Genomic DNA, 12,879 nt, shown 5'->3' on the forward strand with positions numbered 1-12,879 from the left:
TGTCAGCTGCTACTGTGTTTAGACTGAAATCTTTGGTGTGTGGGTTCCTGGGGACAAAAATAGTTTCCTAGGTGCTATATCTTAATAGTTTATTCCAAATAATATTTAAGCACAACTTAGGAAGAGTTACTGAAAATGTTCCTGTGTTCTTTGATTGTCTCCTATAAATTAGCCTTTAGTATCCAAAATGTTGCATGACTTTAAAGGCAAAATGGGTTATATGAGAATAGGCATCTAATAGTTGTTTGGGGGGATGTTATTAATTATTAATATCCTATGAATAATTGTGTTATAGAATTTTTATTTTTATTATGTGCCAGATACTGTTATATATATTCATTATATATATTTAATTCATGTAACAATCATATAAGGACTGACGAAACTGAGGCACAGAGGGGTTAACTGGCTTGTCTTGGGTCATATGGTGAGTACATGGAAGAGTCAGGATATGAATGTTTCAGCCCTCAGTCCCAGCATTTGACCACTGCCCTAGTGTTCTGCGTTGTATGTATGGTCCTCAGACCACCTGCATCATAATTTCCTGGGGTGATTATTAGAAATGCAGATTCCTGAGCCTCATCCTAGACCTGAGTTTGAGCCTATGGATGAAGTGTGTTTTTTAGTCATTCAGTTGATTTTTATGGGCATTGAAAAGTTTGAGGCCCAGCATGCTGTACTCTTCTATGAGCATTATCAGGCTTCAATCCCTATTAACCTAGAAAGAGAGCCAGAATCAATTACTCATTCTTGCCCTTGGAGTACATGACATTTCAGATTCATCTTTATGCTTTCGTCTTTGCTTCAAGGTTGTCATGGACTTTAAGCACCCAGACGGCGTCACAGTGCCGGTTATGTTGCCTCGTCGGAGTTTGCTGGTGATGACTGGAGAATCTAGGTACCTCTGGACACATGGGTATGTATGGAAGTGACCTTGGTGGCAATATACCTCTTGCTTTGTGACAGTTCTCCTCTCTTGCTTGAGCTGCTAGAACCAGGCTCCATGTCTGCACACTGAGGTGTCCCAAGTTTAAATCTCCAGGGATATATGTGCCCCTTTTTTGGTAAATCTTAACCTTTTATTTTGATCCAAGTCAAGTTTAATGGAAAGTTGCAAACATAGTATAAGGAACAGCCCTCACCTTTCACCTAGATTTACCAGTTGTGAACATTTTACCGTATGTTTTATTTCTCTCATACATATTGTCATTATTATTATTATTATTGCTGAGTCATTCGAGAACAAGTTGGAGACATCATGATACTTCGCCTTGCCTCACTGCCATTTTCCTTTTTAAAGCGTAAAAAACAAAAGCAACAAAGAATATGTCACAAAAACTGTATATGCCCCTCTGTGCCTCAAATTTTGACTATTTGATCCTGTTACAGAAAATGTTTGCCAACCCCTGTGATAGAAAACTGCTGTGCAACTCAAATTCAGAAAATTCAACACCGATAAAAATACTCTTAGCACAGTCTTCTACAAACCATCTTCATATTTGCTGGTTGTGCTTCATAGTTCAGTCCTGTTGAAAACTGCCAGTAGTTAAAGGAGCAGAACCAGATTTTACTTGAACTCTTTCAGTAGGAGAAGAGGGACCGCAGTACAGGACTGGGCCGGGTTCCAAACACAGGGAAGAGTTGGGATTGATAGCCAAGGAGCTGGTTCTTGTGCCAGTAGATGGAACATTACGAAGAGGAAACATCATTGATGGGGCAGGGGTGTGGGGACTAAATCCACCATAGGATTCTTGCAGATCAGAGGTCACCTGGGGGTGCCAGCTGGGGAGTGAGGAATATGGTTGGTGATTGAGGACGATCAGATATTGGAGGGGGGGTGTTCTGGTTTAACTGACTCAGCAGGAATCTTTCTAATATTGGGCTCTTGAAGGACATGCCCAAGAATGGGGCTGAGTCAGGCTCAGAGAAGCCTGACTGAAGTTTGGTGAAACCGAGGATCTCTGCTAGTGGTTTACAGTGTGCTTCCCCTCTGATCTGGGATCCATCTGTGAGTTCACAGTGCCCTTCCCCTCTGTGACTTCACAGTGCCCTTCCCCTCTGATCTGGGATCCGTCTCTGAGTTCACATTGTCCTTCCCCTCTGATCTGGGACCCCTCTGTGAGTTCACAGTGCCCTTCCCGTCTGATCTGGGATCCGTCTGAGTCTCCAATGCCCTTCCCCTCTGCTCTGGGACCCTGCTTATGACACACTAACTTGTCAGTTCTCTTTAGTCTTTAGTCTTCTTTAATTTGAAACAATTCCTCAACTTCTCTTTGTGTTTCATGATTTTGGCATATTTAAGTGGGCCTGTTGTTTTCTAGAATGTCTCTCACTTTGAGTTTATTTCACTCTAATCTCAAACAAATGGGTTCTATGCACTTTGGATAAGAATGTATCTTTAGTCTTGAGAAGAGAAGCACCACACCATAAAAATTTACTAACATTCTACTTAAAACACTGCTGAGTTCTGTACTTACTAGTAATGTCCTGCTGGGAGATGATGCATTTTTATAAGAATTCAAGGAAAGAACGTATAAATGAATTTGTAACCAGTCTTGAACGTGAACCATGAAAACCAATGGCCTGATTTTATGCAATGAGGCTTAAATTTACCTGATTTTTTTCATGGCCATCTAAAATATTTTCCCTTACAGTAAATGAAAAATGTGAGGCAACCCAATGGTTTCAGATATTCCTAGAATTTTGAGAATATTCACATTTTCTTTAAGTTTAAGCATTTGTACTACTGGCAACATTTAAACTTAAGAGTAATGATATTTTGGCAAATACAAAATGAAAAATGGCTTTTGATAGACCTGTGTTATAAACATATTTTAATCTATTCTGGGTGGTGGTACAGATTAATTCTCCTAAACATCATTTTGATCACATTATTTTCTCATTCGAAGTATATTATTCTGTTCAATGTTAAGAGGAATTATCTCTGGAAAACTGAACTGCAGACAATATTTATTTTTAAACCTTTCTCTAGAATCAAAACTTTTCAATAATTTCAGAGAAAAAAAACCCTTAAGTATTATTTTTAATGACTACTGTCGATATTCATAATGTGACTATGTATGTGTGTGTGTGTATTGGGAAGAGAAAGAGAAAGGGAATGGGTAGGTTAGGGAGGGAGGGGCTACAGGTAGAGACAGGAATAGAGAGAGACTGACCAAACACTGATACACCAGCCGTGGAGGCATTCATCAGAATCTCTGGGTGCACTGGAGAAGAGATGGAAAAAGCACATATAATACACTTAAAAATTTGCAAAAACCACAGGAAATACACCTTAACAATGATCTCTGTGCTGAAAGCAAAGCGGTAGAAAGCACTGCTGAGGGGTATGCATTGAAGGAGGGTGACTTGAGGTGTCTGGCTGGCTCAGTAGAGCACGTGACTCCTGATCTTGGGGTTGTGAGTTTGAGCCCCATGTGGGGGGTAGAGTTTACTTTAAACAAAAAAAAGTTAATTAACTCTGCCCTATAATGTTAATTACAAACTCTTAATTTGATCCAGTTCAGATTTCCTATTCTATTCGTCATGCCCTGAATCAGAGAAGGCAGAAGGGCAGCACGTGGGTCAGATATGGTGGTCAGACCTGTTCTCTTTGGCTGGGGCAGTGGTGGTCTGTGCGGTAGAACATTAAACAATTGCATGCATATAAAAATCAGGAGCTTTCACATAAAAATCTACGTCTTCAGCATCTTTTGAAAATTGGGAAGTGAGACAACATTGGGCCCTAGTAATCCTTGGCCGCAGTATGAGGAACAGCCACTGGCCTTCTGTAGATGAAGCCCCAAGTTCATCTAAAGGCGGACGTTCTCAAGTTCTCCGTGGTTCCCGCCACGTTCTGTGGTTCCCCACACTGAGGCTGAGCATCAGCTGTCACTTACCGCTGTGCTAGTGCTGTCATGTTTATCTTGTGACAGAGTCACCTGGAAACTAAATCGATCTTGTCTGTGTTACAAACAGGGAATGGAAAGCTGCAGTGGGTGAAGAGAACACTGTGTTGTTTGGAAATGAAACTATTCCAATGTGTTTAACGGCAAATGACACATTTCTAAGTAACCCCACTGCTTCTCTCCTGGAGAGTATTTGACTACCTTAGAAGGCGCTTATTTATAAGTTTATTTGACTCTCCTTTTAAATTCCTTTTGGAACATTTTCTTTGTGCTGGCCCTTGTGCTTAGAGTCTCACACAATCCGCTCACTTATACAGTCAAAGTGGAAAGTTCATTCCGTGCTTTATCCCCATTTTTAAAGCAGCTTGGAGCATAAAGAGGTTATGGACCTTGTGTAAAGCCATAGAACCATTATGTGGCAGAGTCAAAATGAGAAGCCAGGCGGTCTGGCCTCAGGATCTATGCCCTTAGCCATGGCCGTACAGCTGGACTCGAGTGCTCTCTTTCCCCCAAATTTATATGGTGTCCCCTGTGCCCTCTAGGCTTTCCACCTGCACCAGCCCCTCAGTGCAGTAAGCTTCCTTTTCCTATGTTTGATATTTAATCGTCTTGATTGATGCAGGAATTGTATTAGACAGAATTCAGTATCCATTCATGATAAAAACTTGGCAAACTAGGACAAGAAGAAAGCATCTTTAGTTGGATAAAGGGTATCTGTGAGAAACCCACAGCTAACATTGTATTGAAAGGTGAAATATTGAATGCTTTTTCCTAAGATCCTGAACAAGGCAGGGATGTCTGCTCTTACTACCTCTATTTAATATTATAGTGGGTGTTTTACATAGTATAATAAGTTGAGAAAATGAAATAAAAATCATTGAGATTTGAAAGGAAGAAGTAAAACTCTTTATGATGTGGATGTAGAAAATCCTAGGAAATCTACCAAACAAATGCTAGAACTAAACTGAATATAGCATAGTTGTAGCATACTAGGTTAAGATTCAAAAATTAACTTTTGGAAAATGAAATAAAATACTTAAACAATTTTTAAAAATATTTATTTTTGAGAGAGAGAGAAGAGAGAGCTGGGGAGGGGCACAGAGAGAGAGGGAGACACAGAATCTGAGGCAGGCTCCAGGCTCTGAGCTGTCAGCACAGAGCCTGACGTGGGGCTTGAGCTCATGAACCACGAGATCATGATCTGAGCTGAAGTCAGATGCTTAACCAACTGAGCCACGCAGGCACCCCTGAAATAAAATACTTTTTAAAATAGCATCAAGACCTGTAAAATACTTCTTTTTAGTACCCAAATTAATTAATTATGATGTGGTTTAAAAAGATATCAGTCTGAGAATTCTGATTCTTTTTTAAATTGAGATATAGTGGCGCCTGGGTGGCTTAGTCGGTTAAGCGTCCGACTTTCACTTAGGTCATGATCTCGCGGTTCGTGGGTTCGAGCCCCGCGTCAGGCTCTGTGCTGACTGCCAGCTCAGAGCCTGGAGCCTGTTTCAGTCTGTGACTCCCTCTCTCTCTGACCCTCCCTCGTTCACGCTGTGTCTTTCTCTCTCTCTCTCTCTCCTAGAAATAAATAAAACATTAAAAATAAATAAATAAATTGAGATATAAACAAAATTATTAAATTCACATATAAATTATGTTTCAAGTGTACAACATAATGATTCTTTATATATATATGTTGTGAAATGATCACATTAAGTCTAGTTAACATCCATTACCACATGTAGTTACAGGCTTTTTTCTTGGGATGAGAACTTTTAAGATTTGCTGTTAGCAACTTTCAAACATGGAGTTCAGTGTTGTTAACTGTAGTCACCAGGTACACTGCCTCCCCAAGATTTATTTATATAACTGGAAATTTGTATCTTTGACTACTTTCACCCATCTTACACAGCTCTTCCTACCCTCACCGACCCCCAGTAGACCCACAACCACCAATCTGTTCAGCATACCTGTAAGGTTTTTAAAAAATGTTTGTTTATTTATTGTGAGAAAGACACGAGCAGGGGAGGAGCAGAGATAGAGGGAAAGAGAGAATTCCCAAGTAGGCTCCACACCATCAGTGCAGAGCCCGATGCGGGGCTTGATCTCACAGTCCAGTGAGATCATGACCTGAGCCAAAATCAAGAGTAAGATGCTTAACCAACTGAGCCACCCAGGTGCCCCAAGTTTGATTTGTTTCTGTTTTTGATTTACATTCCATATATACGTGAGATCATATGGGATTTGTTTTTCTCTGCCAGACTTATTTCACTTAGCATAATACTCTCAGGGTCCATTTACATTGTTGCAAATGGAAAGATTTCTTTCTTTTTTATTTCGTAAAAAAAATTTTTTTTAACATTTATTTATTTTTGAGAGACAGAGAGGGACAGAGCATGAGTCAGGGAGGAGCAGAGGGAGAGGGAAACAGAGAGTCCAAAGCAGACTCCAGGCTCTGAACTGACAACCCTGACTTGGGGCCCAAACCCACAAACCGTGAGATCGTGACCTGAGCAACGAAGTCGGATGTTTAACCAACTGAGCCATCCAGGCGCCCCCCTTTCTTTTTTATGACTGAATAATATTTCATTACCCTTCCCTCTCCCCGACACGCACACCCATCACATTCTCTTCATTCATTCATGGATGGGCACTTAGGTTGTTTCCAAGTCTTGGCTGTTGTAAGTAATGGTGCAGTGACCTTGGAGTGCAGATATCTTTTCAAGTTAGTGTTTTTGTGTCCTTTGGATAAAAATCCAGAAGTGAAGTTGCTGGATCATATGGTAGTTCTCCTTTTAAATTTTTGAGTATCTCCTTACTGTTTTCTGCAGTGACTGCACCAGGTTACATTCCCACCAACAGTGCACATGGGTTCCCTTCTCTCGACACACTAGCCAACACTTGTAATTTCTTAGCTTTTTAGTAATAGCCAGTCTAACAGGTGTGGGTAGTATCTCGTTGTGGTCTTGATTTATATTCCCCTGGTGATGAGTGATACTGAATACATTTTCATGTACCTATTGGCCGTCTCTGTGTCTTCTTTGGAAAATGTCTCTTCAGTTCCTCTGCCCATTTTTAAATGCCCTGGTTTTTACTGTTGAGTTGTATGAGTGGTTTATATATTTTAGATATTAGTCCCTTACCAGATACATAATTTAAAATATTTTTTCTCATCCTGTAGCTGGCCATTTCATTTAGTGGATGGTTTCCTTCACTGTGCAGAAGGTTTTCAGTTTGATGTAGTCCCAGTTGTTTATTTGTGCTTTTTGTTGCCTTTTGAGAGTTCTGATTCTAATAAAGAATTGAAGAACGAGTATAACAGTGACAAAACGAAAACAGAACTGAAATACATTATTTTCACGTTAGGGTCAAATCCATTGTAATGATATAGTTGAACTTTCTCTATTTTAGATGTATAGAAAAAACGTATCTGGCTCTTAATAAAGAGAAATCAACATCTTAAGTATAAAATTATGCTCTTGTATAATTTGCTCAGACCTTTGAGGCGTAGCACATTCTCTCTGAATGTAAAACCCACCTCTATAGGGAGATAGACTTGCTAGGGTAACTCAATCAGAAAACTTGGCCTCAGATTTAAATCTTGGGGCATCTGGGGCTCAGTTGGTTAAGTGTCTGACTCTTGATTTTGGCTCAGGTCATGATCTCATGGTTTGTGAGTTTGAGCTTCCCCTTCAGGTTCCACGCTGACAGTGTGGAGTCTACTTGGGATCCTCTCTTTCCCTCTCTCTCTGCCCCTTCCCTGGTTGCTTGCTTTCTTTCTCTCTCTCAAAATAAATAAATGAACATTTTTTAAAAAAAGATTTTTTAAAAAAATGTTTGTTTATTTCAGAGAGAGAAAGAGAAAGAGGGAGGGAGAGAGAGAGAGAACATGAGCAGTGGAGGGGCAGAGAGAGAAGGAGACACAATATCCAAACCAAACTCTAGGCTCTGATGTGGGGCTTGAACCTATGGACTATGAGATCATAACTTGAGCTAAAGTCAGATGCTTACCAACTAAGCCACCCAGGTGCCCCCAAAAGAAGAAGGCTTAAATCTTAGGAATAACTTAACAAAAGATATGCAGCACCTATACACTGAAATCATGAAATACTGCTGAGGGAAATTAATGAAGATCAGAACGAATGAAGAGAGGGGCGCCTGGGTGGCTTGGTCGGTTGGGCGTCCGACTTTCGCTTGGGTCACGATCTCGCGGTTCGTGGGTTCGAGCACCGCGTCGGGCTCTGTGCTGACTGCCAGCTCAGAGCCTGGAGCCTGTTTCAAAGTCTGTGACTCCCTCTCTCTCTGACCCTCCCCTGCTCATGCTGTCTCTCTCTCTCTCTCCTAGAAATAAATAAAAACATTAAAAACATTTAAAAAAAAGAATGAATGAAGAGATAGAGATGCCATGATCATGGATAGAAACCTAATATTGTTAAGATATCAGTTGTCCCGAGTTGATCTAATATTTCAGTATAATTCTAATTAAAATCTTTAGACTTTTTTATAGAAATTGGTGAGCAGATTCTAAAATTTATAAGGAAATGTGAGGGATCTAGAATAATCAAAACAATCTTGAAACAGAAGAACAGTGTTGGAGGATTTATTTTACCTGATTTTTAAAATTTACTAAAGCTACATAATCAAAAGAGTATAGTGTTGGTGTATAGACAGGTAGACCATTGGGTCAGAATACATCTGTCGTATGTAAGATCAGTCGATTTTTGACAAAGACACCAGTGTAATTCAGTGTGGAAAGGAAATTTTTAAACAGATGGTGCTGAGACCATTGGATGGCCTTGTATAAATAAAATGAACCATTATCTGCCTCACACAATTTACAAAAAGTAATAAGAGGTAGGTCATAGATTTAAATGTAAAAACAAAAGCTGTAAAACATCTAGAAAAAAATACAAGAGAATATTTTTGCAACTTTGGGGTAGGAAAGTTTTTTTAAAGACAGATTTTAGAACACAGAAAGAAGACAGATGAACTGCATCAACATTAAAAACTTTTGCTCATCAAAAAATGTCATTAAAAAAAGTCAATAGGCATGCTACACATGGGGAGAAAATATCCAGAATACATATATCCAATAAAGGCTTGGGCTTAAGATTTGAACAGATCCTTCACAAATATATAAACATATATATTTATATATTCATATATATATATATGTCAATGAATGGCTAATGAGCACATGAAAAGATATACAACATCATTAGTCATCAGAGAACTACAAATTAAAACCACAATTTCATACGCTTTTCACTCACTAAAATGGCTAAAATAAAACTTAGATAATAGTGAGTACTGGTGAGAATGTGAGGCAGCCTGCAACTTCCATTATCTGTTGTTTTTTGATGTTGTCATTGACCCTCAACTAGATTTCACTTTACTAAGAAAGATGTATTCAAAGCTACAATGAGAATTATGTATTTGTCTATTTCTCCTGTGATTTTTTTGTTCACTTTTTGCTTTATGTATTTTGAGGCTGTGTCATTACTTAGGCATACAAATAAATACAGTTTTTATGTATTTCTGTTGGATTGACACTTGTTATTATGAAATGTCCTTTTTTATCTCTCTTATTCCTTTGAAGTCAAGTTTGATTAGTTTAGCTATACCTCTTTCCTTTTGGTTGTGCTTAGAATATGCAAAATACTCTTTTTGGTTTATCATGTTTTAGTATATCATATTGTTTTTCAATCTTTGTTTTCAACCACTCTCTGTCCTTATTTTAAGGTATGCACCTCTTATAACTAGCATATAATTGGATTTTATTTTTTTAATCCAATTTGACAATCTTTGTTTAATTGAATGTATTAGTCCTTTTACATTTGACATAATTATTGATTGGATTTAATTTTTTTTTACTGTTTGTTTCCTCTTTGCTCCTTCTGTTCCTTATTTTTTTTTCTCTCTCAGAATTGGTATTAATTAAATATTTGTTATTCTGTTTGTATCTCTTGAATAATTTGTTAGTTGTGCATTCTTTTAATATGATTACCCTGAGGATAACTTTTTAAGATAGAGACTTCTATTTCTTTGTTTTCTCTACAATGCTTAACAATTCAGGGAATCCAGTAGGTATTTGAAATAAATTCTTCTAGATTTGTTATGTTCCCTTAATATTTTTGAGAGGACCTGAAATATTTTTATTAATGTGGTATTAAATAAATTATTTTGACTGTTGTTTTTAGAATCACACCCAGAAAATTTGATACTGTTCAAGCATCCAAGGGTCACAAAAGTGGAATTATCACCAGTGATGTTGGAGACTTAACTTTAAGCAAGAGGGGAATAAGGACATCATTTACATTTAGGAAAGTGAGGCAAACACCTTGTAATTGTAGTAAGTATATAATTTTGGTTCCACTGTACAATGGAGTAAATCAAGTGTAAAGATATTTTAAAATCCCATTATAACTAAGGAGAGCTTGGTCTTAACTTCACTAATGGTATTTCCCATATTTTGCCTAGTGTTGTACTTAGGTAGATTTTTCTTCACCCACCCCCTTTAGAGCTTATATTCCTTGAAGGCAGGGACTGCATTTTATTCATCTTTATTTTTCCTAAATATAGGAAATAATTGAGCATAGTTGGATGCCGAATAAGTATTTTATTTATTGAAGTCACAGTTGTAGGACATTAAAATATCACTTGTACAGAAATAGGTTTTATTGGAAACAGTTTGTGTTGTTTCTAAATTACTTCTCATTAACCCACTGAGGAAGTTAGAGGTGACAGATTGTTCCTTAGTAAGTAGGTAGCTCTAGAGGGATAAACAGTGGTTTGTGTTTTGGTCAGTTTGGAAATCGCGAAGGGAATAAAAGAAGTGCTCAAAAATGTTAGCAGGATGTTGTTTCTACTTCTCTGTACAAGTACATCATGCCCTGTGTTTCTTAGACTCAAAGAATAAAAAATCCCTTTCATTTTGTAAATAGTATCTGTTAGAAAACTCGAAATTGCTGTATTTGATATCTTGGTGTTAGTGAAGCTTAAAACAGATTTTTCTTTCTTTTGCTAAAAGTGTCATTGCTACCTTAAACCATCAAGTTTTTTATCAATTAAAAAAAAAAGCCTATTTAGTATTTGTTGAGTGTCTAAACTGCCAGTAGTTTCACAAGATCCTGAAAAATAAAGCATGGCTCATGTTCTCCAGGATCCTGAAGTCTAGTTGCAGAGACAGGCCGGTTTTCTTATGCGAATGTTTCTTCGTTGTGGACATTAATTAAATGTAAACCGTATTATAGAAGCTCTGACTGTATTTTCAGCTTACTGATGTTTTTCATGTTCAAGGCCATCTTTTGGATATTTTCTGTCAAAATGTGTGGGTTTTTAAAGATAAAGGTTGCTCCTTGCTTTAGCTAATTTAAGATATTTATAATTTCCAAGAGAATAAAATTTTCCTAAGATCATTTTGGGATAATTGTAATGTATATTGTAGTGTGATTCTGATGTGACCAAGATAAGGTAACCTGTCTGTTTTCTCACGGACGTTTTAGAGCCTCAGGCTTTCTGGGGCTGCCCTTTTTCTGAAACATCCGCATAACATGTTGAGAGCTCCCCTTCACACGTCCACATAGATGAGCCGTCTCCTGCCCGGTGGTCCAGGTTCAGCACCCACTAACTATAGTCAGAGAGAATTCCTGAAGCCCAATTCTTAGCCCCTCACAATTTCTGATAATTTCCTTGGTCCTGACTGGTTTCTCTGGGGACACTGCTCCTTTCTCCGTTATTCTCCAGAATAAAACGGTGCGTGTCATGGACTTCGGCTGAAGATAAAGGGAAATTCTAGGATAGCAGAGAATAGGCAAAGATTTAAAATGAGTATTAGACATGATTGCAGAGAACAGGGGACAACTTCAGAATTGGGTTTAGAATTAGAATACCCACGTACCCTAAATTTCCTTCATCATCTTGACTTGATGGCGTTCTCCTTGGAGTCTGCTGATTCTGCTGAAGGAGGCGGCCCTGTAGTCACTGAGATGTGGGCTCTGGCGTTCCCGCTGGCTGGGTGCAGTCCCGGCTGTGTGACTTGCCATCTTTGTCACTTGAGGATTGTTATTTGCTGTTCTCTGCTGCAGTTTCCTCCTCTGTGAAGTGGATGAACTGAGAACACACGTATAAACGGCTTCAAATAGTGCTCGTTAAATGCCTGTCATCATTACCGAACGACGCACTTTGCTGCTAGGCCTTGTTTTTCTGAGAGTCCGAGGGCCCCAGACCCTGTCTGCTTCACCCACCAAGAGAAAAACCCTACATCGCGTTAGTTCAGCTAATTTCCCCTGGCTGGGCCAGGCCCATCAGGATGCTTTCCTGAGTGAGAGGACCCTTAATCCCGATGGGAAATAGGCACCGGCATTATAAGGCCTGCAGGCTTGCAGTCATTTCCGTCGCACACGGATTTTTCCCTTCTGTGTATGCTAGACCCTCGCACATAAAACTGGACTTGTTAGGTGCTAGCTGTTTTTAAGCTGATAAATCAGAGCCTGCTTAGCCCTCGTCACCAAATTTGGATGGATTTACTTGTTCTTATAAGAAAACGTGATACCTTATGAATCACTTGTATAAAAATGAAAGGTTTTTATTGATTTAATTTTTCATTAGGTTACCCTCTGGTCTGTGACAGCCAGATGAAGGAGACCCCCCCATCGTTTCCGGAGAGCGACAGGGAAGCCTCACAACTGGAGCAAGAATACGTCCACCGAGTCTATGAAGAGATTGCCGGGCACTTCAGCAGCACGAGACATACCCCTTGGCCACACGTGGTGGAGTTTTTGAAAGCTTTGCCAAGTGGTTCATTAGTGGCTGATGTTGGCTGTGGAAATGGAAAGTATCTTGGCATCAATAAGGAGTTATATATGGCAAGTAATTGTTGCTTTGGGCTCTCTTTTTGCTTTATTTGTAAGGGTTCTTTTTTTTTTTTTTTTCCTACAAATAGTTTATTGTCAAATTAGTTTCCACATAA

General features: G+C 38.8%; 1 protein-coding gene across 1 annotated transcript in view; it reads left to right on the forward strand.

Annotated features, from left to right (window-relative positions):
• Nucleotides 1–12,779, forward strand: part of ALKBH8 (alkB homolog 8, tRNA methyltransferase) — a gene marked incomplete at its 3' end in the record, with an annotated part of 88,033 nt that extends 75,254 nt beyond the window's left edge. The window contains exons 11-13 of the mRNA XM_039222831.1: nucleotides 810–916; nucleotides 10,109–10,260; nucleotides 12,519–12,779. Of these exons, the coding sequence (XP_039078762.1) occupies nucleotides 810–916; nucleotides 10,109–10,260; nucleotides 12,519–12,779 (520 nt within the window). The remainder of the gene's footprint in view (nucleotides 1–809; nucleotides 917–10,108; nucleotides 10,261–12,518) is intronic.
• Nucleotides 12,780–12,879: the final 100 nt, after the last annotated feature.

The sequence above is a fragment of the Hyaena hyaena genome, unplaced genomic scaffold (assembly GCF_003009895.1).
Source record: "Hyaena hyaena isolate Hyena2069 unplaced genomic scaffold, ASM300989v1 scaffold_1190, whole genome shotgun sequence".
Taxonomy (NCBI): Eukaryota; Metazoa; Chordata; class Mammalia; order Carnivora; family Hyaenidae; genus Hyaena; species Hyaena hyaena.